The following is a 21,119-nucleotide window of genomic DNA, read 5'->3' on the forward strand; positions in this document are numbered from 1 at the left end:
CACCCCCCGGTGACGTGTTTTGAACAAGAGTGAGATGCTTCATCTATTATCGGCTTTCAAGAGGGCTGAAACAACTTCAGGCAGATATGACTTATTTTCCATGTTGCATTCAAAAACAGAACATCCAACCTACACTGCAACACGCAGGTCACAGCTTTTTTTTTATTTTTATAGAAGGACTCCAGAGAAGACCAATAATAAAGAAAATACACTTTGTTGCATCACATGAATACAAACAAACGAGTGACCCATTTACCTGTTCTAGTCCTTTTCGGCCCCATTTCTCAGGTAGCCCGAAGGCACGAGGAGAAGGACGGCCGGTAATGAAACACAGGTGGAGGACGACACAGCGTGCTCAGGAAAGTAGACACATGGATATTTTATGTGTGTATTTGCACTGCTCTATTTAACCTTCCATAAATCAAGCCGGCTGGCTGTCGAAAGGTCGCCAACTCATCTCCAGTCCCCCAAATCTGTCGGCACTAATTGCACCGCAAAGCCAACACGCTGTGAACGTGACACCTCAAAAATCACGGTACGGTTCCTTTAAGATTTGATATTTTTAACTGTATTTTTATTTTACTGCAAGCATACAAGGCACATATGATAGGAGATTCAAAATAGTGTATTAACAGTGGACATGAATAATTCCAGTAAGGTTTTATTTTCAGTAAAGCAAGACAAGAACTGGGCCAACGCGTTAAACTCCCCTTTATTCATCCACTTTTGTTATAAGCTTAAACATACCCACAAAGTTTGCCCAATTTCTTTGCATTGCAGAATCTGCTAACGCTGCACCAAAAATACTCACGCGAGGGACCACCAGCGCGATGGAGTCATAAATATACAACAAATGAGCAGCCATTTTATGGCATCTACAATAGTATTGTAGCGGATTGATGCTTCTCAAGGGATAGCAAAGTTGCAGAGAACGATGACTACGCTCCCTCTTTCATTTATTCTCCCAATGTTCCTTCCACCAAGGTCTCGACTCACCTGGCTATCCATGGCATCGGGACTATGAGGACGAAGAAAGAAGGAGCCAGATCTGCTGCAGTTGCAAGGTGAGTCAAGGTTGGGGATAGACATGGATGTCACGTAGGAGGAAGATCCCACACACACATATGGGGCAAACCTAGAGCCAATGTCGTTAGTCTCGGAGATGATTCCAGACCTGAAATGAAACTGCGGGTCGGACGATTTAGTAAGACTTATGTCACGGCCAACAAGCTAAGAAATTCGCTTACACTGCAGTCTGCACATACATGACCACTTAGTGTATCGCCACCACTTATTTTTTTTTATTGATGGTACCTTTTTGCTTTTGCTATGAATAGTCTTCTTTCAAAACACCCCTTGAGAGTTGGCGATGTGCCTTTATAGCATTTTTGTTAATGAATAGGTTTTCACTTTTATACCTGTAATAATGTCCATAAAAAAATAAGTGTTCTTGGCGATCCCTTTGAAGTTGGAGGTGTAAGTCTTCTTTCTGCCCACTACCTTTCTAGTTAAGATCTTTTTTTTGCCCATTGAATCCAACAGTACAGTCAAAAAGGTGAAATGTCCTAATTGACCCGATGAAACGAAATGCATTCAAAAACTCCGATATAGTTCCTCCATGACCTTCCCGGTCATCCAGGAGCTGTTGGCGTGAATTAAGAGCTTCTGTTATCGCCTAAGCACCACCGTAGAAACCTGTCTGTTTGACCTTAACGCCAGAAGGAGCTCTTTCAAGAAGAGCAGAGCTGGCTTTTGTTCGGTAGCGGGCTTGGTAATGGCCGCCTTTGTAGTCCAGAGGGCCATCAATCGCTTTCACATTCTCAGATGGAGTGCTCGTGGGGACAACTAAAGTGGGCCCAGGGGGAGGATATTGTCAGCTTGGCTGTTCACGACTCTTTTATGCAGGAGCATATGATATGACATTTGTGGTTAGTTCCAGTGGTTCCGTAATGAACTCATTTGCTGTCCACATTTCTTGGATAGAAAATAGAGAATGAATTCCGCTAACTCTGATACTCGGTTCGTTCAAGGTGACGTCTGCTCTTCCTCTGCGACGCGTTTGCCGTCGTCACGTCAGCGAATTAGGACCTTTTATTCCCCCCCCACACGTCAATTGTGGGATTCCATGGCTCATTTATCGCAGCCGGCTGAATGTCACCCGGTTGGAGGTGGGTGGACTCTGTGACTGCGGGGATTCCCGTTAACCAGGCGGAATGACAATTACCATCCAGACGACTTTTGGCAAGCGCAGAGGAGAGAGAGAGATGCGGAAGAGGGAGATGAGTCACCATCATGAGAGGGAGTTGGGGTTAGCTGTCTGCAATGATTAAAAACTGAAGAGATGTTCTCCCAATCTGCAGGGGGAGAAAGGTGGAGGAGTGAGTGCGGCATTTTGGACATGTTTAACAACGACGCCCACTCTGTGCTTCAATTACAGTACATTCTCTTATCTCCCTTTTGTTTCATTTCCCCCCCCAGCCAGGAAGGAGGTTTATGGCTCGAGAATGGTGCGCAGTAGCCAACGCGAGCGCCTCATGTCACGTCAGATCAAAATTTCAGTATTCCAGTATTTCAGAGCAACTTGGCCAGATTTAAATGTTAAGAAAAATGGCCAATGCTGCTTTCATACAAATAGAAATATAGTGGAAAGAGCAAATAAAAGGACAATCTTTGTTTATAGTGATGACAAGAGCTTGTGCACCCCCCTCCCCGAGGTTAGCTTCACGTCCACACGCGTAATGTTTTAATTTTCCCGTCGTTTCTGTTGGCAGCTGCTGTACTAAACATGAAATGTGCGCACACTCACTCCACTCGCAGTTCTGGATAAGGATCTGCCTGTATGGCACTTTATTTCTCAGCAAGCCTGCTTACTGCCTTGCCTCTGGACGCTTTCACGCTCCGTTTATCCATCACGGCTTGCCTTTGTAATTGTATGCACTCGGGCTTCTTACGGCAAAATTGATGTGCTGGCACGAGTCCTTTAACACAGAGGGGATAAATGTCTGCTGGCTGACCTTGTTTGAGAATTTGCTTCTGCAGTTGGGAGACTGTGTGTGTGTGTGTGTTAGGGTAAAAACAAGAAATCAGATTTCACTCGGATTCTAACCACATGCAGTGGTGCCTTGAAATACACATTTTTTTTTATATGACCCTACTTCCAAACATTCATATAGCAAATAATCTTTCCCCATTGAAATAAATGAAAATGCCATTAATCCGTTTCAGCATCTATCTATCTAGCTATGTTGTGCTATCGCTAGCTATCTGCAGCTATCTTGCTATTGCTAGCTATTATGTACATGTGTGTATATATATATATATACACACATGCACACACACATGGTTTCTCAACCCTGCCTATGAATTGCGCTATCAATCACCGGCCCGTGAAAAGCTCTCCTTCCACCAGTGCACTTCATTTCTACGCCTCGCTTGTGTCACTTTACTGCCGCCATTCATCTCGCCTGACCCCGCCCCGCCCCGCCATGGCAAGTGAGCGTGCACCATGCCCTCGCTTCCACCGTTGTATGCGATGTCTTCTCAGTCAAACGAGACGTAAGGCGCCTAACGTTATGCCACTCCTCGCTGCTCCCATTTAGATGCATGCATACATCTCGCTCGCTCGCATCTCCTAAATCTTCATCTTGTCCTTGCAAATGCTCATCATTTGGTGTCATCGCTCATCTCGAGACCGCCTCTGTCATGAGAATGGCCTTTAGCGACGAAGTGATCGGCTTTAAGTGCGGCATGCTAATGTCGGTGTGAGACTGGCAATATTTTTGGGGGGGTATTTATTTGCGTTTGGCGAACTGGTACAAGCGTTATGGTTGTTAGCATAGTCACTACTAGCATACGCTACAAATTTCAATTAACATTAAGCCAGATTTTTATTGTGAAATTTGTATTTATTCAGTATTATAACACACACAAAAAAAGGCATTGACATTATATTTGTCATTGGTTTTTTTTTTTTGCCAAAAATAATTGATTTTTAATTTTCACTGCCTATTACTATTTTTTTCCCCCCCAAGATAAAAATACGAGCAAATCAATGAAAGCCACACATGACCGACTGCTGTTGTGACCGTTGCAGACTTTGTCATTGATCTGTGTTGCAGTCAGTCAAGCATTGAGTGCTCAGGGTCAAAGAAAACACCAATTTCTTCCGTAGACGTGTATTTATGAGCAAGCCTTCCATTTTCTCACTTTTTCACATCTTGGTGTCTCCCAATTGCCCATTCACATTTCCCTCCCTCTTTTTTTTCCCCTCCCTCTGCCTTTCCTTCTCATTCATCCCTCCCCTGCTTCCTTCTCATCTACAGTCCTCCGACACACACATTCTCGCAGTCTCGGTCAAACTGGCCCGAAATAATTTATTACCTAATGGTTTACAGGAGATCACACCGACCCAATGGGATTTTTCTTTATTTATTGATTTTCATCTCCTTTTCTGTCTCTGTGCCCCATGTGTGTGTGTATGTGGATGCTGTGCACCCAGTAGAATCCATAAGACCCTCAAGGACATCTTGTGCATTTGTGATGCTGTTGAATTGACCCGCGGACCGGAGGACTATTCGATTTGATGTTCGAAGGCTAATCGGCCGTTAAGGCGTAATTTGTCTTCTGCCCGGGCTGTTATCTGTATGCACGATGTGTCCGCGTGCATATTTGGGTGTGTCCTTATATATCGAGAGGAATGCTCCAGAGCTTCTCATTATAAAAAAAACACACTTGGCTGAAACTATGGTGGAATATCCACCTACAGTAAAAAAAAAAAAAGGTACACATCCTGATTTGCTAACATTTTCTGCCAATTTCTGTTTCTTAACCAATGATTATTTATTTGGAATTACGAAACGATTACTTCATTCTCAAAACACTTCATCATCGATTCCTTTCGACACCTCAAGTGAAGCGAGGCTATTTTCTGCAACCTCCTTTAAAACATTGGCCGTGAAGCTCATAAAGCTTTTATGCTAGCCACGGCTTGACCCTAGCACGGATAAATTCAATTTGTATTATTTCCTATGGGAGGAAAATTGTGTGGGATTATAAACAAACCAAATCAAAGGGTGATAAATTCCACGCTCCCAAGTGAGCCAGCCACACGCTGCAGGGGTCCCTGCAGGGAATGCCACCACTCGTGTCCATCACATGCCACTTCCACGCCCCCTCCCCTTCGTGCTACTGCTGCTGCTGCTGCTGCTGATGGTGTGATGATCTCTCCACCCTCTCCTCTCTCTCTCTCTCTCTCAGGCTCGGTCGGTGCACTTCCACGTCATTGAGACACCGAGCAGAGAGCGTGGAGGACTCCACGCGTGTATTTCTACGCGGACTCCTGCGCACGTGCTCCTTTGCTTTTTTCTGTTGTTGTTGTTTTTTTTTTTTAAAGGAGGGCGCTGGCGGATTTCCTCTTTGCCGCATTCCTCCATCCATCCTCAAGAAAGAAAGAGTTTTTTTTTTTTATTATTATTTTTTTTTTTAATGATTGCTGGGAATGATCTGCTTTCCTTCTGCGTCGTTTCCATGTCAGCATGGGAACCGCCGCATCCAAAAGGAGGAATTTGAGAAACGACGCGATATCATCCGTGGCGGCAAAAGTTAGGTGAGTGACAGTCGCTCTGGCTCCCTTTTCATTCCTGCATGTGCTGTATGTTTAAAGTTTATGTCCGAATAATGTGCCATATGTGAGCTTTGAGATGGCGCACCAAAATTCTAATGGGGGAGTCCAATGCAGGACACGTTGTAGACTCCAGTCTGTGTTTGTGAATGAAGCATCATTGTGTAATGAAAGTCATGCAAGGGGGGGGGGGGGGGCTGCTCTGTACAATCCTTTTTGGCTCGGGGGGGTTACAGAGTTTGATCAGAATGATGCCAATCTATCAATGAATCAACTGGAAGTGATCATCCATCATTGTCACTTCCGTCTAGTAAAGCAGACACTTTGGCACGAGTCCATACAGTTCATACAGGACGTGGATTTTTTTTTTTATTTATTCATTTATACCGACATGGAGAATCTCATTTGGGTGATGATTCCATTTGTATCAATGAATGACCTTGACTCCGCATCACACATGTGGTCCCCGACGTACCGTTACGTCATCTACCTTGTTCCGCTCTCCTTCTTTCTCGCTCGGGTCTCGTAACCTCGCACAGCCTCGTTTGCATGCGGCGCTGCGTTTGTATGTGTGCCACCTTGAGAGGAGATGTGCTTCTCATACAGATTGCCCACTGGCTGCACAGGCTGTCCTGAGTGGGAAGCCTGCATTGGAAGGAGAAGGAGATTTCCATTCTTCTAATGCACTCTCATGAACCCCAGTTGCATGATAACTGTACTGGGAGAACAATAGTAGAGCGTCGGCACATATGTTAGACTGATTTCCAACATCCCGACCAACACCCCGGGTGCTCGTTACGACCCGTGAGAAGGTAAGCGTGGTGCCACGGGGCTTCTGCATTGAGTGAACCAGTCCATAAAAAGCTCATTTAAATGCAAGCATGAAATTTATTGGAATTTTTGTGAGGGTGTTCGTTGTGCTTTTAAGAGGCGTGGCCTCGATACTTTTCCATAAAATAATTTGTAGGGCCTCGTAGAAGAACAGTATTGAGCGTTGTGGAATAGGCAGAAGAAGCTATGCTAACCATTAGCATGTTATATATGTGGATTTAATTGTGTTCTCAGCACAGATTAAAGTACACTTTTTGTTGTCGGTATTGGTTTTTTAACTTTAATATTCCAATTCCATAGGCAGCTATAACAGTGATTTGTTTTGACAGTCGGCAAGAGTTTGCGACACAGGCCAACGAGAAGTCAACTTGTGGTTCTTTTATTGTCTGTATGCTATGAGCACTTGAAGAGTTAGCTTTGACTTTCCATCGCGGGGGAATAACTCGTAAAGTGTGACTCGAAACTATTTGATATGCAGTCACTGCACGTTTCAACACCTTAAATAATCCGTTTCCCTGCAGGCTACAGAGTCCATTTCCGAAACGCTTCTTCATAATTGTCTGTCCTGCTTCACTGCCCCCCGGTGGTCAATGCGGAAACACCTGAAGGAGCAGCACAATGTTCTTTGAATTGCACCAAACATTTCAATAAATTAGGACATGTCTGTTTTAATATTATAAAGTGTTATCTTCCTTAACATTATTAAGACATTACGGAAAAAAAAACAATAATAATAATAATTTAATAAGCTACAAGACCTATCATGGAACGGATTTCACTTGTATCGCATTATTAGCCGAATTCGAGGACAACTTTTGTCTACGGACGAAAACTGTCCCTCATTAAAGAGGCTTATGTCATAAAATCCTCTTTAAGAGTAGTCAGGCGTGTGGCCCGCTTTAATTTTGGTACGTTAATAGCGCTCTGAACCTTGGCTCCTGCTGATGGGAAACTCTGCTCAATCACATCCAATATTTATTAACTACTCGCCGGTACATGACCCTGCAAATGTACAGGCAAGCGTGCCAAAGTGCTTTTTGTGTACTTATATTTTAACACACACCATTTGTTTTTTGGGTTTGTTTTAAATATGGTGGCAGAGGGAAAACCTTCTGTGTAGCAAAGAGTCTTCATGTTTATGGATGTCTGGTTATGAAACAGGTCACTCTCTCGCCTCCAGCAGCTTAATAGACACAATGAGCCACTGAGAGCCTTCAATGGAGAGGCTCTTCAATGCTGTCACAAGGATTGTAAAAAGCTTTGATGATGCCCCCCCGTCCGAGAGGAGGCTCGAGGGAGTCACGCCCGACGGCCATCGGACGAGGGGTTAGCGCTGCGAGGGCGTGACAGATGAAAGGATTTTACACACGGATGCAAATGATGCATCCTTATTGTATCCACAATGGTCGACAGGTGCGTTTTTCTTTTGTCTTTGCATGATTGCATAATTCATTTTTATTCTTGAGCTGATCATTTTACGCATTGACGTAAAGAAGGAACCCTGTGAAGTCAGGTGGATCCGTTTGCTGGTTCCTGACTTAGTATAGTCTGCTTGCTTGAATAACAATTCCATCCTGGCATTTTCCTCTCCATCTGTCTTCCTCCTCTTCCTCTTTGTAGAGTGACTATAAATTTGTCACTATTAAACGTCCTGACTGACTGACTTTTTTACGAGCAAGGTGGCGTTTTATTGAAAGCGTGTCAACTCAAGTTTATTGCTTTTGTTATTGTAGGCTTCTGAAGCCTTTGTTAAAGCAAGAACCCCTGTCGATTAGCAACTCAATAAGCTCATAGGGTAGAATAAAATCTATTCTAGGATGCCCCCCAGATAATTGACTATTTATTTATTATTTTCTCCCTCCATATTTCCACCAATGCCCCAAAAAGAATATATTCTAAATCTTTTTGTGCATTTTCTGTATTTTTTTTTTTTTTTTAACCCACTAAGATATCCCTGCCCCCATGCCCCCCCAAGGAAAAAAATCCTAGCTCCGCCAGTGCAACAAGCAAAGCCCTGTCTAAATAGGAAAAGAGTGAAGTCATTGGTATCAAGGAAGTATGTTAAACTGACTGAAAGTCAAGCTTTGTATGTAAGGGAGTCTTTAATATGCTAAAACAAATCGGCAAAATTATGATGTTGTCATTGATTAAAATAGTAAAAACACGTCGTCACAAAAGTAAACAGCTGTGGTCACATCATTCCAAAGTTATTTTTCCAAAGCTCTTGACTGACGCAGTTTATAAAACGATGACCTAGTCGGCGCAAATAAATCGGCACACAAACTTACCTTTATGGGTTAGGATCAGGACCAGGCCTGAAAAAAAAAAATGTACCATGGTAAAATACCATGTCCTTTCTTGATTGAGATCAATATTTGGATCAATATGGCAGAGGCAGCTGGGTTAAAAGCAATCCATATAAAAATGTGTCGAGCAATGGCTGGAGTTGATTCTTCCATCAATTGTTGATGTTTTAATAGGCTTACACACCCCATGCTTTACTTACAATCACGTAATATTTGAAAAAAAATCAAAATTGCCCAGCAGGTTCCTGCTGCAAAGCCGTGCGTACCGGTAGGGGACCTAATTCAATTAGCCCGCCCGAGAGAATGAGGAGATTCAATCAAAGCGAGCTACGAGTGAGGCATCTGTTTGCTTGGCAGCCTATTGTTTACAGCGGCGAGACGCCTGGAGGGACATTAGACCTGATGCTATTCAAACCAATGGGAATGCTGCCAGGGTGCATTTTCTTTCTTTCGTTTATTTTTCTTTTTTTTTTCTTTCCACGTCCTTTCAAGATATATGGTCACTGTGTTAAATGGCATTGGGAATAGCCAGGAGACAATCAGATGTGAGTCGATAATGTGATGACTTAGTGCCCATGGCGGCATCATTTATCATAAGTGTCCTTCTGTGTCCACCTGCAATGTATTCGGAGAGCTGAGAAGACACCTCAACATCCATCATGTTGTATATATAAATTTCCTCAAACTTGCTTTCTGATCCAAAAGAAGAAGTGAAAAGTCTTAATGACAAAATGGGAATTAAGTGGTCTTATTGTTTAATAAGAGAGAAAAAAAAAAGAATTATATTTGTAAGATGCTAATTTTTTTTTTTCAAGATATATTTTGGTCTAATAATATTCAATTCAGACAATGATATAAAATTAAAAAATGTATAAAATGATATAAAATGGCAATAAAGTGTTCTTATTGTATAATAAGAGAAAAAATGTGAATTATATTTGTAAAATGAGACTTTTTTGAAGATATGTTGTGGTCCAATAATATTAAATTCAGACAATGATATAAAATTACAAGAATATAGTGGTAATACTTTATGAGGGAGAAAAATTGTTAGATTAAAGTCATAATGTAAGGACCAAAAGTCATAATTTGAAAGAATCCAAATGTTAAAAAAAATCATAAAGTTACAAAAATGAAGTTGTAATATTACAAGATTAAAGTCATAAAGACAACCAGAACACCCCCCTCCCATCCCCATTCATTATCACTCCACTGCTCCATACTAATACTTGGTATCATTTCAAATTGTCCATCAAACACTTCCACTTCTCATCACGAAGAACCCGAACACGAATTTGTTATAACGAACAGACCGAGACGCGCCCGGCTCGCTCTCTCTCTCTCTCTCGCTCGCTTTCATTCTCCATTTCCTGCCACATAATGCATGATGATGGCCAGTGTTGGGCGCTCCCATTGTTTGCTGATTCCAATCAAGCCACCTTCTGAATAATACAACGCCAGTGCGGACGGAACTTCATAAGGGACACCTGCTGAACACAGCACTTCATTTCCAGGGTCCGTCAACGTCTTGCCACTTTTCTGAAGACATTGTCAAGTACCCATAACCTGTTAATCCAATTCTACCCTCCAAATTGAGTGGAATAGCCAACCCAGTGATGGGTCCAGAAGGGTAGAGAACCAATCCAACCTTGATATATCCATCTTTCCTGTCGTATGTAAATCAATTAGTTGAAGCTTGTTCTAATCCCTAGAATTGGGTCAGTTGGACCGTGAAATGTAAATGCAGCCGTTTGAAGAGTTTCCTCGAGTGTTACAATTCCAGAGGGGGGGGGGGGGGGGGGGGATTCTTTCACTTTTCTTCGAGTCTCTGAATCATTTGAACCCGTTTGTTTTTATCTCTGAAATATGCACTTGACTTGTTGTAGGGGTTCACTGGTAGGTCGTCTTTAAGGTTGTTTTTATTTAATCATGTGAAGCAGCTTTGTTCACTCACTTTGTCCCTCGAGGAACCTAGAGACTCTTTTTGTTCTGATTTAGTGAGGTATAAATCTTGGCCGAGAAAGATGCCCGTGGTTGGGATTGGTTATTAACATGATCGAAATGTCTTGCTTGACTACATTTGATGGAAATTGGTTAGCTAGTATTTTGCAGAATGTAATCAGAGAGAATAATCACATGAGAATTGCTAGCGGGGATTGATTAATATTAATAGAGTGAGAATCAGTCATTTTTTTCCCTCCATTTTCCATCATAAGGTTGTGTGTGTGTGTTTTGGAGAATGTAGAAAACAAAATATTAGTATCCTCCCTCTTCTGCAAACTGAGGTCACGCTTTGAAACATCTACCTGAAACTATTCTCCCCCGCTGTCCCTCCTTCTCTCGTCTCGCTCTCCCTCTCTCTGAGGCTGCCTGAAGTATGCAGATAAAACGGCTGCATCTTAGTCTGTGGGTGGCGTGAGCCAACAAAGAAGACAATTCGCTTTTTAATTTAGACTCAGCTAGCCCTTTTTGCTCACCCATCCTTCCAACACACCCATAAATTGATGGCTTGTATGTGTGTGTGTGTGTCCACAGAGCAGCACGAGCATTTGGAGAGTACCTGTCCCACACACACCCTGAGAATCGAAACGGATCAGGTCAGCGCCTTTGCCGTCCTGACATTTGGTTCTCCGTTGCGATCGTCCTTCCGTTCCCCTTCGTTTTGTAGAAAAGCAAGACTACGATCGCTCGCCTTTCGACTTCAGCAGAAGTGATTTTTTTTTTTGCTTTGTCACGCTCGGCTTCTCGGCTCACTTGATTTTGAACCTTGGATCTCCAGTGATGGTCTACCCTTTCTTCTTTGAAACTCTAGCTCATCTCCTGTGTGAAACCTTAGTGGGCGCTGACCCAGAATCGCCGACCGAGACCACCGTCCCCAACAACAACCACCTTCGTCTGTGCTCCGACAACACCGAGGACACCAAAAATAACTCTGAGGACGTCGTCGTGAAAACCTCTTTGAATCTACGCCGCCAACCTCCTCCTTCCAATAAGCCAGTGCGGTTATCCCTGGAACGTAGCTTCTCAGTGGAGGAGGACAAGCAGAAGGGCGTGGAGTGCACGCTGCAGCCTGCTCGCGTCTACACCATCACCACCCGCCACGGTATGCTGATGAGCGGCGGCCGGGGCAGCAAGGAGAGCCTCGAACTGGACGTCTTAAAGGAAAGGTCAGGGAGTGGAGGAGTGGGAGCCAAAAGTGGTCACACTACCTTGATCCAACCCTCCACTTCCCCTTCGTCCTCCTCGTCGTCTCCGACCCAATACTCCCAAACCGGGAGCAGCCGTCACCACGGAATTCACCACCACCACACGGGACCTTCCACCAGCAGAGGAGCCTGCGGGCCGAGCGGAAGCAGCAACCAGCAAGCCATGAGTGTCTCCGGTTCTCACTCCCACCAGGCGGCACACCACCATAGCCACCACCACCATCACCTGGCTCAGCCTCCTCTGCAAACCTCCGTCAGCGCCCACAACATCCGCAGTTGGGGGGACGGCGGTAAAGGGGAGCCCGAATGCAGCGGGCTGGCCTGCGAGTCCTGCAGTGCCGTCCCCTCTCGGAGCCAAGGATCCCTAGACCTGGAAAGCGCATCCCGAGAGCCAGGCAAGCAGCACCGACGCCTAGAGAGGATGTGGAGTGTGGACCGGGTGACTGGGCTGGAGAGAGGTGAGGGGGCAGGGGACACACAGAAGAGGAGAGGCGTTCAAATATACACGGGTTTGGAATTGGGTCATGGCTTCAGACCGGAGAAGAAATAGCTTTTGGAAAACCTCTTAACGCGTGGAGTAAAGTAAACCTCAGATTCGCGGGGGGAAAAGATCAAGTCTTTAAAAAAAAAAAAACACCAAATATAGTCCTAGTCGTCGTAAATAGCTCAAACTCTACCGGTACCACAACTACTTTTTTTCAAACTGTGATCAAACTGGTGATAACGAACAAGTGGGGCATATATTCTCTCTCCAAAATTACGGAAAACGTTATTCTTAATATTTTTAAATATACCTGTGTGACCAAGTACCAAATCTACAAACTGCTGGTTGGGGACCACTGCTCTAGTCAAAGTTACTACAACATTCCTAGTAATGATTTTCAAATTGCTAATAAACATGGATAACACTGACTAACTTTTGGCTAACGATCAGCTAACATAAGCTAAACGGTGCTACTTTCACCTCTCCTAACATACAGCTTAAAGAGACTCAAATTACTTTAAACCAAAATTATACAACTACAAATTATGCAAATATCTAACTAAGACTACTGTTAGCAATCAAAAGGTTGATGACAAAAGCCACAACAGTGCTAATATTTTGCTAACACAAGCTAGTCGATACAGCAAAAAAATCTACCGTATTTTCCGGACTATAAGGCGCACCTAAAAACCTCAAATTTATTGGCCCGAAACATTGTGTCATGAAACCAATCATAAGATATAAGATACAATCATAATCACATTATTCCATTTATAACAAGCATAAAATGACGTGAAAAGGTTATAGAGTGCATTGATGGAAAAATAACACTACCCAAATCATTTTTAATTGTTCCGCAAAACTTTTTCAATATCTATTTCCTCACTGGTCTGATGGGGCGTTTGGTGTTGCCTGTAACACAGTGGCCTGTATATTTCTGACTTTGTCTCCTTGTATCTCTTTTTTTTTTTTCCTGCTCTCTTTTCCTGTGTGTCTCCTCTCTCTCCATTTGTGGAGTGCTGGACTGTGAAGTGATGGTGCCGCTTTTGTGCTTTCGTATTCAAACATCTTCTCGTACAACCTTTTGGGGTCACTATTTATTACACTTGTTTCTTTTTTTTTCTTTTTGCAGATGACGCTAACTGGTTCCCCAAGGAAAACATGTTCAGCTTTCAAACCGCCACAACCACTATGCAGGCGTGAGTATCGGAAAGCTTCGTGTTCCAAGCCAATGTCGTTTTTATAGCCTTTTAGATAAATGTCCCCCCTTTTGCTTGCCAGTGACTTTTAATTTAAAAAAAGCACTAATATCAGTTTGCAGATCCTTAAATCTTAGCCAAGGGATGCAATGAATTGCAGTAAATGTCATTTAGATTTATACCGAAATGATATTGTATAATATGTTTTATAATCATGTTAAATATTATGGGAGGCTTTGACTTTCTCTGATGCATTCATGAGTAGTTGGACATTCAAAGAACTCTTGTACACATTTGTATTGCTTTATTTTTTATCATATATTTTATACTGTTATATACTTTTATAATCAGTTAGATTCTTGTTAAGAGCAAATTCTGTAACTCATATAATCACTAAATGGGTTTGGCCATTTTCGAGGGGGTCAAACAATAACGCTTACAACATATTTCTTATTTTTCTGTCTGTGTTTTTATAGACGTGATGCACCCTGATGACTATATTATGTTTTTTTTTTTATCCCCCCTCCCTTCTCCTCTTGCACGCTAATTTAAACCGGGACAAACAACTCAGGATATCGTGAGTATTTACACCCTACTTGTATTTTTTCAGCTGTTGTTTCTTAACCTTACTAGCTACCATTTAACCTCACACTTGTCTCACTGACCAACATTTTAGTGGTTTTTTTCTTTAAAAAAAAAAGTAAGAAGCACACAATTATGAATAACCTGTACATAAAAAAATCTATATAACAAACTGCTAATTGGACATGATGCTTTTAACAGAATCAAGCCTAAACATTTCATACTGCTTAGCTGTCCTTTAATTGAAGCCAACTAACACAACTGCTTAACTCCTTACACAAACTAAATGCAGCGGGATTATTGAAAAATTGAAGTTTAAATTCTGTGTGTTTAAATCAAGACAAATTATAGTAAGAAAGTCATGCAGACAAATCCAAACATAAGTTTCACTTCACAAATTTAATTGGATGTGAAGTGAACAAGCCGTAGTAATAATCAGCAATTATTATAAAACACATATTTCAGTCAGAATTACTGGCAGGGTTAGTTTCCTCTCGCGCCATGTCTGCATTGAACAAACGCCAATCATGTTCACAGAAATGTGTTGATCACTGCTGAGCCACACATTGCAAGTGATGCATTTCACAACATGGCCGACACGTAATGACGGTGTCACCCTCGGAGAATATCGCTAAGATGCCTGAACTTTGCTGTCCGTCCATCTGCCTCAAACTTTTGGAGCATCCATATTGTTGTTCTTCTCTTCCCTTGTGTTGTAACTTAATTGGTCAATGAATTGGTATTTACAATAAACAATATCAGATGTATTAATCGTGACAGTTTTAGTCTGTGCTCAAATCAAGGCCCATAAATTGATGTAAAAAAAAAACAACCAAACTTCAATTAGATTTGTTAACTTGCTACAAACTGTGACTTGCAGTCTTTTAGATGTTCATAATGCCAACTTCACAAAATCAAATCAAACAATTCACTCGAAAACTACATTCTAATAAACTGCGACGTCGATTTGAATTAATTTTTTTGGTGAGTCTGATCCCGGCACACTTGTTTGAATTCAGTGCTGTATAACAAGCATCATGACAAAAATGAAACTGTAAACGAATGATGACATTTGGCACTAAACTGAGCTGTAGCAGCATCTCCTTCACCGCTAAACTAATTCCGCAACTAAAAACTCTGGCATCGGCCTCCATCCTCGCTTCTCCCTCTTTTATCCCTTAAATACTGTGCCACATCCCGGCAGGGCTTTCCGGGGATTTGGCCCGAGAAAAAGGCGAGAGAGGGAGCACGATTCAGCAGAAGTCAACCAGAGGTACGAAGCGTCCCGTCAGGCTTTGCCTCGGCGCTGTTTACATCCGTCTGCTGGCTTCGATACTCCACGCTGAGTCTAATCTGACTAAAGCCAAGAGAGGAAGAGACTCTAAGCGGGGTGTCACACTCTTTGCGTTTTGTGGCCCAACTCTTTCCCCCCCCCCAAAAAAAAAAAACATCTATCAATTTGAGCTCCCCGCTTTCGTTAGGAGGACAAAGTTACACGTCGAATAACGCCGAAAGCACTTCGACGTCCTTAAAGACTGGAGCTCAGATGCCGTGTCACAGATGGGACACTTGACACCAAGCGAGCGCATCTTTCTCAATCGCTCTCATCCATCTGCAGTGTGGACGCGCCTTGCGTCTTCTTTAATCAAAGTGAGTGGTCACAACAAACTTTTGGGAACACTGCAAACTCTCCCCCCCACCTCCCCCCCCCCGCCCGATATCTGACACCATCGCTTTAAATATTTATTACCTTGGTTGAAGTACGTTTTTTGTCAGGATTATGCATTATCGCATTAACCGGAGGTTATATTTAGTTGCCCAATTGTTCCGACGACGACAGATGTGTCATTCTAAAAGGAATCCTTTTTGTATTTTTTCTTTTATCACCACTTTATTAGTTAATTAATGTCTCCCTGGACAGGTCGAACTCGGGCCAAGGACAAAATCCATTCAATTTGGGGCACATCCAAATAAGTTGGCAGTTCATTACTTTCTTAATGTTTCTGGCTTCAAACTTTTTTTTTTTTGGAAACATTTAATTCAATTTCATCTTCATTCATGTTTCATTCATTTGCAGTTATTAAATATAGTCACACATGGACTTTTATGGAAAGGCAGTGACATTGCTTTTGTATTGTGAACCAACAAAAATATAAAAATAAAAAAAAAAACACTACAGGGATCTTGCCAAAAAGAAGAGCACGGAAAATAGGCTGCACCCTACATACGGCGGAACCTGCTGTGCGTTTCTGCGTTTTGCATGCGCGTGTACGCGTGTGTATTATTTCTGAAGAACATAATGAGGTCACTTTTATCCAAAGTTTTAAACAACAAAAAAGACAGTTTAATACAAGTCTGCAGGCTCTTTATCGTACCGTTATCGGAGCATCCTTTTAATGCCGCACGTCGTCACGTATAACCTCTAAAATGTGAGGAATATTTTTTTTCTTTTTTTTTTTACCATCAGCCTCGATCTTTGTCGCGTTTCTGCTTGCGCTGTCACTTGCACTTTGTCTCCCGATATGTTTATGAAAATAAAAGCGTCATTTGGATCACTGATAACGAGCAGAGTCAAGCATCTCGACAACACGTTTTGTCTTCACAAAGTGCGATGAAAAACACTGATAGCGGAATTCATTCTTGTCAAAGATAGAAAGACAACAAGACTTGTTCACGGGGCTCCACCTCACTTAAAGAAGTATAGACTCATAAAAAAAAAAGGATAAAACATGGGGACAATCAATCGTGGAAAGAGCAAAGTAGAAAAAGAGCTCATTCCAACAACACAGTTTGTTGTTTGGTTTTTGCATTGACATTTATTCAGTGATTAGATGCGGCGGAGCATTGTAACACCTCATTAACCGACACCGTTGTTCATTCTCCACGACCTGAATAATGACCCCAAGAAAAGGACATCAATTATATTAGATGGGTGGGTGGATGGATGAATGGATGGATGGATCATATTGGAAAACAGTTGAAAAATGATTACTGCATCCTACTGACCATCTCCAGGTATGTCGGTATACTGCCCCCAGGTGGCCGAGTTGTGTACAACAAAAGGGGCAACACAGTATCCATTGAATTAAAGTATAAAACCAAAACGTGGCAATTGAAAAAAAAAAATATATATATATTTACATTTTGATTAATGTCATCACTCCCCCTTTTTTTCAACCACATATTGCTTATGACAAAAAAATGATTATTTGATGACATGCTATCAGCAAATGAATTTCACAGGAAAACACTTGACTGGGTCGACTTTTGTGAGATGCTTTTCGGAAGAATGAGGGCTTTCCTCTCGTTCCGTGAATGACTCAACTGCTCTTTACCGCCCACACTGACAAGAACATTACCTATAATAATTGTTCCGGAGACTTAATAACGTCTTGTTTTGTCTTTTTTTTCCCCCCACCCACCCGCTTCCTCTGCATTTTCTGCTGCCCTTACATTTGGCTGCCTTCTCCCTCTCCTCCTCCTCCTTCTCCTCCTCCTCCTCTGCCCAAAGGAACTTCCGGAAGCATCTTCGTATGGTGGGCAGCAGAAGGATAAAAGCACAGAGTGAGTCAGATGTTTGAGCGCGCGTGTGTGATTGACGTACAAATCGTCAGTGTTGTTCACCTCGCCTTCATTCCGTGTGTTTTTATTTTTTATTTTTTGGGGTTTACTGCCAGTTCGGCATATGTGAGGCTGCAAATGTTGGACTTCCGGAATTTGTGTGTGTGTGTGTCAGAAGAAATGCGTGTATACGCTGTAGGTGGTCTTTTCCTGTGGCTTTGAATGTTTGCTTTAAGGCTCGACATATTCTACGAGATTCAAGGTTTTGTGTGCGTGTGTTCACTCTGTCCGGTCAGACTCGTATAAAGAATCGAATGGAATAGTTTGCTCAAGTTTTGAACTTTTCCTTCATTCAGTCCTATAAACACCACCCCCGCCCGTTTCTGAAATTGCCGATGAGGGAAGCATTGGCGCTGCTGTGATAATAACACTTGTCTCCTATTCTGCAATTTTAGTTTGAATTATAAAGCGTTTTGTTGGAACCAAAAGGAGGGTTGTCACACTTTTCTTTAACTTCCATAATTACTGCATTTTCTTCACGTATTTAATAAGCTGCAGAGAGCACAGAGTGTTTCTTAGAGTTGTCATAAACATACTGAACTCGGGATGTCCGATACTACTTTTTTTCCTAGACCGATACCGGTATGGTGAAGGGGGCGGGGCTTACACATATAGACAACACCATTTACACATCTTGGATGAATTTGGAAGATCTCAAGTGAAGCCATGTGTCCGTTTGTTTGTCTTCCAAGTGGACGTTTGCTTGATCTGTGCACTTGTAGCTACATCCGCCTCGGCGTTGGTTTGTGCTTTCCAAAATGTACGCGTGACGATCTCTCCCCCTCCACACCCCCCCCCGCCTACCTGCACTAGCGTTCGCTGAGCGTAGATCGAAGAGTTTCAGCCGCTCCTGGAGTGACCCCACCCCTGTCAAGACTGACTCTCCTCATGAACCCAGAGACAGTGAGTCCACACTACATACACACATATCACAAACACATTTAGCGTTATTTTCTTACCTGGCATTCAAATGGAAAAAAAAAAAGTTGACTACTAAATGTTTGAATCATGAAGTCAAGTCCAAAACACCAACTCGCTGTCTCTGTTGTTAAATCTGCCCCTGTCAGTCCGTGTGCCTTTACGCCCCAAATTGTGTTGACCAAAATACACCGTGTGTGTGTGTCTGTGTGTGTATTTTACGACAAGAATATACGAGTCGAAGCGACAGTGTGTGTGTGTGTGTGTGTGTGTGTTGATCTCTGGGTTGTTGCATATGCAGCGTGTCTTTGTCTGATGATGTGTGTGTTTTGTGTCTTTTCCTCCACGTCCATCTTGGGTACTGTTGAACGCGGTGTGATGTTGTGCTGATGTGGAGTTGTCTCACTTTCCTGAAGAAAACGTTTTGGAGGAGTCACCTTGATGGTGTAGCAATGATTGTTGTCAAATTTAGCAATGTGTTTGTTTTGTTTACTGTATGCCCCCCCCCTCCCTCTCTCCTAAAATAAAATATCCATCCATCCATTTTCTCCACCACTTATTCTGTTCATGGTCAATCACACAAATTAGCATCATAAGAAATAAGTCAAACTTTATTTTCCAGGATACTGAAAATTTTTTTTACCCCTTTTTTCCATTAACCAAACTCAAAAAATGCACAATAATTTACAAAATGTTCATCTAACTGTTTTGTTTCATTTGAAACTATATCATAACAAAAAAAAAAAAAAAAAAAAAAATCATTTGCTGTGCTCTCTTGAAATGAGGTCGAAGTTCTTTTGATGGCGTCGTAGCCTCGTGGCAGCCCAACGAATGAGGAGCAAATAACATTAGCGGCTAATGATGTGGAAAGAACATTGCGGATTTCAAACACTCAACTCATCTTGTCATCGTAGTGATTAAACACCGCTTAGCCACTGTTTGCTTTTCACTATTCACTAATCACATTTCCTTTTAAATGTGAAATAATTGCCAAACGATTCAATCAAACAAAACCGTTGTTAATTTATGTTTATTTTCCAGATATTTTTCAAATGTTTTTGGCCAATTGAGCACAATCATATCCATTCAAATCCATCAATACACATTATTTACTAAGTTTACCATATATCCGAATAACACAAGGTCAAATAATAATTAAAAAAAAAAAAAAACATACTTATAAGTGTTTAAAATACCAGATGATATATTTTATTTTTACCTGGTTTCATCCATCAGTCTTTCCGAGTCTGCATTACGAGACATTTCACGAGTTGCCGTGTGATGTTAGGATGAAAATGGGCTCGCTCTCACCATCAGTCATTTTACACGTCTGACAGCTGTCTCTGCCTTTTCCATCTGCCATTTTCAAACACCACCACCATCCATTAAGATCTCGGCCCTCCGGCGTACCATCTGAATACATCCCCCTCTCTCTCCTCATCCATACTTTTGTCTTTACCTCCCCCCCACCCCCCACATTCCAATTCTCATTAGTGTGCTTGGTTCTTCTCAAGGCGGGGACCTGCAGACTTCCTGCGGCACCCTGGATGAAGGCGGCGTTGACGAAGCCGCCGACTGGGAGGAAGAGAGAGAGATAGAGAGGCTTGCCTGCGAGGGGGACGACTTTATACCTCCCAAAATCATGGTGAGATTTCCAACATCTTGATTCCAATCTATCGGTACCGGCTAGCCACAATTGAAACGGCATCGATTCGGATAAGACGATGAATGTTCCGACTAAAGTAGTGCCTTCTGTTTGACCTCAATCATTTTCACACGCAATTTATTGATCTCCAGAACGTTCCTTCCTTATCTTTCCACCTTTAGTTGATCTCCTCCAAGGTCCCCAAGGCAGAGTACGTACCCACCATCATCCGCAGGGATGATCCATCCATCATTCCGATCCTCTATGTGAGTCAAACACTCCAAGTACACTCAAGGCAAGGATGTCCTTTTCTCATAAACGGTTTCTCTTCTTGCTTAGGATCACGAACATGCAACATTTGATGACATTTTGGGTGAGTCCGTCTTTACATTGACTTTTTCAATGATGTAATTAGCCAGTTTGCTATCGGGGCATTCCTCATGGGTCATTCTTAGGGCCCCTGTTATTTCCACTCTACCTTTCGACTCCCGCTTGACGAAAGGGTCTACCTTTATCTCACCCCTTATGATTGACAAATGCGAGAATGCTGCTTCAAAGGTATCAGCGAAGACTTGGAAAAAAAAATAAAAATCTCCCCCCAGGCTACCTCTTGACGCTTTTGCAAGCAATTATGCTTGCCGAGTTAACGGTTTGATTTCAGCTGACCTTATTGCCAAATGAAACTCATTTCAGGTCGTCCATTGACC

At 42.4% G+C, this 21,119-nt stretch overlaps 1 protein-coding gene across 1 annotated transcript in view; it reads left to right on the plus strand.

Moving 5' to 3' along the window:
- Positions 1-310: 310 nt before the first annotated feature.
- nsmfa (NMDA receptor synaptonuclear signaling and neuronal migration factor a) overlaps positions 311-21,119 on the plus strand; it is a 24,093-nt gene continuing 3,284 nt past the window's right edge. The window contains exons 1-12 of the mRNA XM_085925971.1: positions 311-535; positions 985-1,064; positions 5,257-5,346; positions 5,534-5,605; positions 11,293-11,354; positions 11,570-12,421; positions 13,580-13,646; positions 17,740-17,792; positions 18,663-18,752; positions 20,282-20,412; positions 20,595-20,678; positions 20,752-20,785. Of these exons, the coding sequence (XP_085782097.1) occupies positions 383-535; positions 985-1,064; positions 5,257-5,346; positions 5,534-5,605; positions 11,293-11,354; positions 11,570-12,421; positions 13,580-13,646; positions 17,740-17,792; positions 18,663-18,752; positions 20,282-20,412; positions 20,595-20,678; positions 20,752-20,785 (1,768 nt within the window). The 5' untranslated portion in view covers positions 311-382. The remainder of the gene's footprint in view (positions 536-984; positions 1,065-5,256; positions 5,347-5,533; positions 5,606-11,292; positions 11,355-11,569; positions 12,422-13,579; positions 13,647-17,739; positions 17,793-18,662; positions 18,753-20,281; positions 20,413-20,594; positions 20,679-20,751; positions 20,786-21,119) is intronic.

This window comes from Syngnathus leptorhynchus, chromosome 12, assembly GCF_054491065.1.
Source record: "Syngnathus leptorhynchus isolate UIUO chromosome 12, UIUO_Slep, whole genome shotgun sequence".
Lineage (NCBI taxonomy): Eukaryota > Metazoa > Chordata > Actinopteri > Syngnathiformes > Syngnathidae > Syngnathus > Syngnathus leptorhynchus.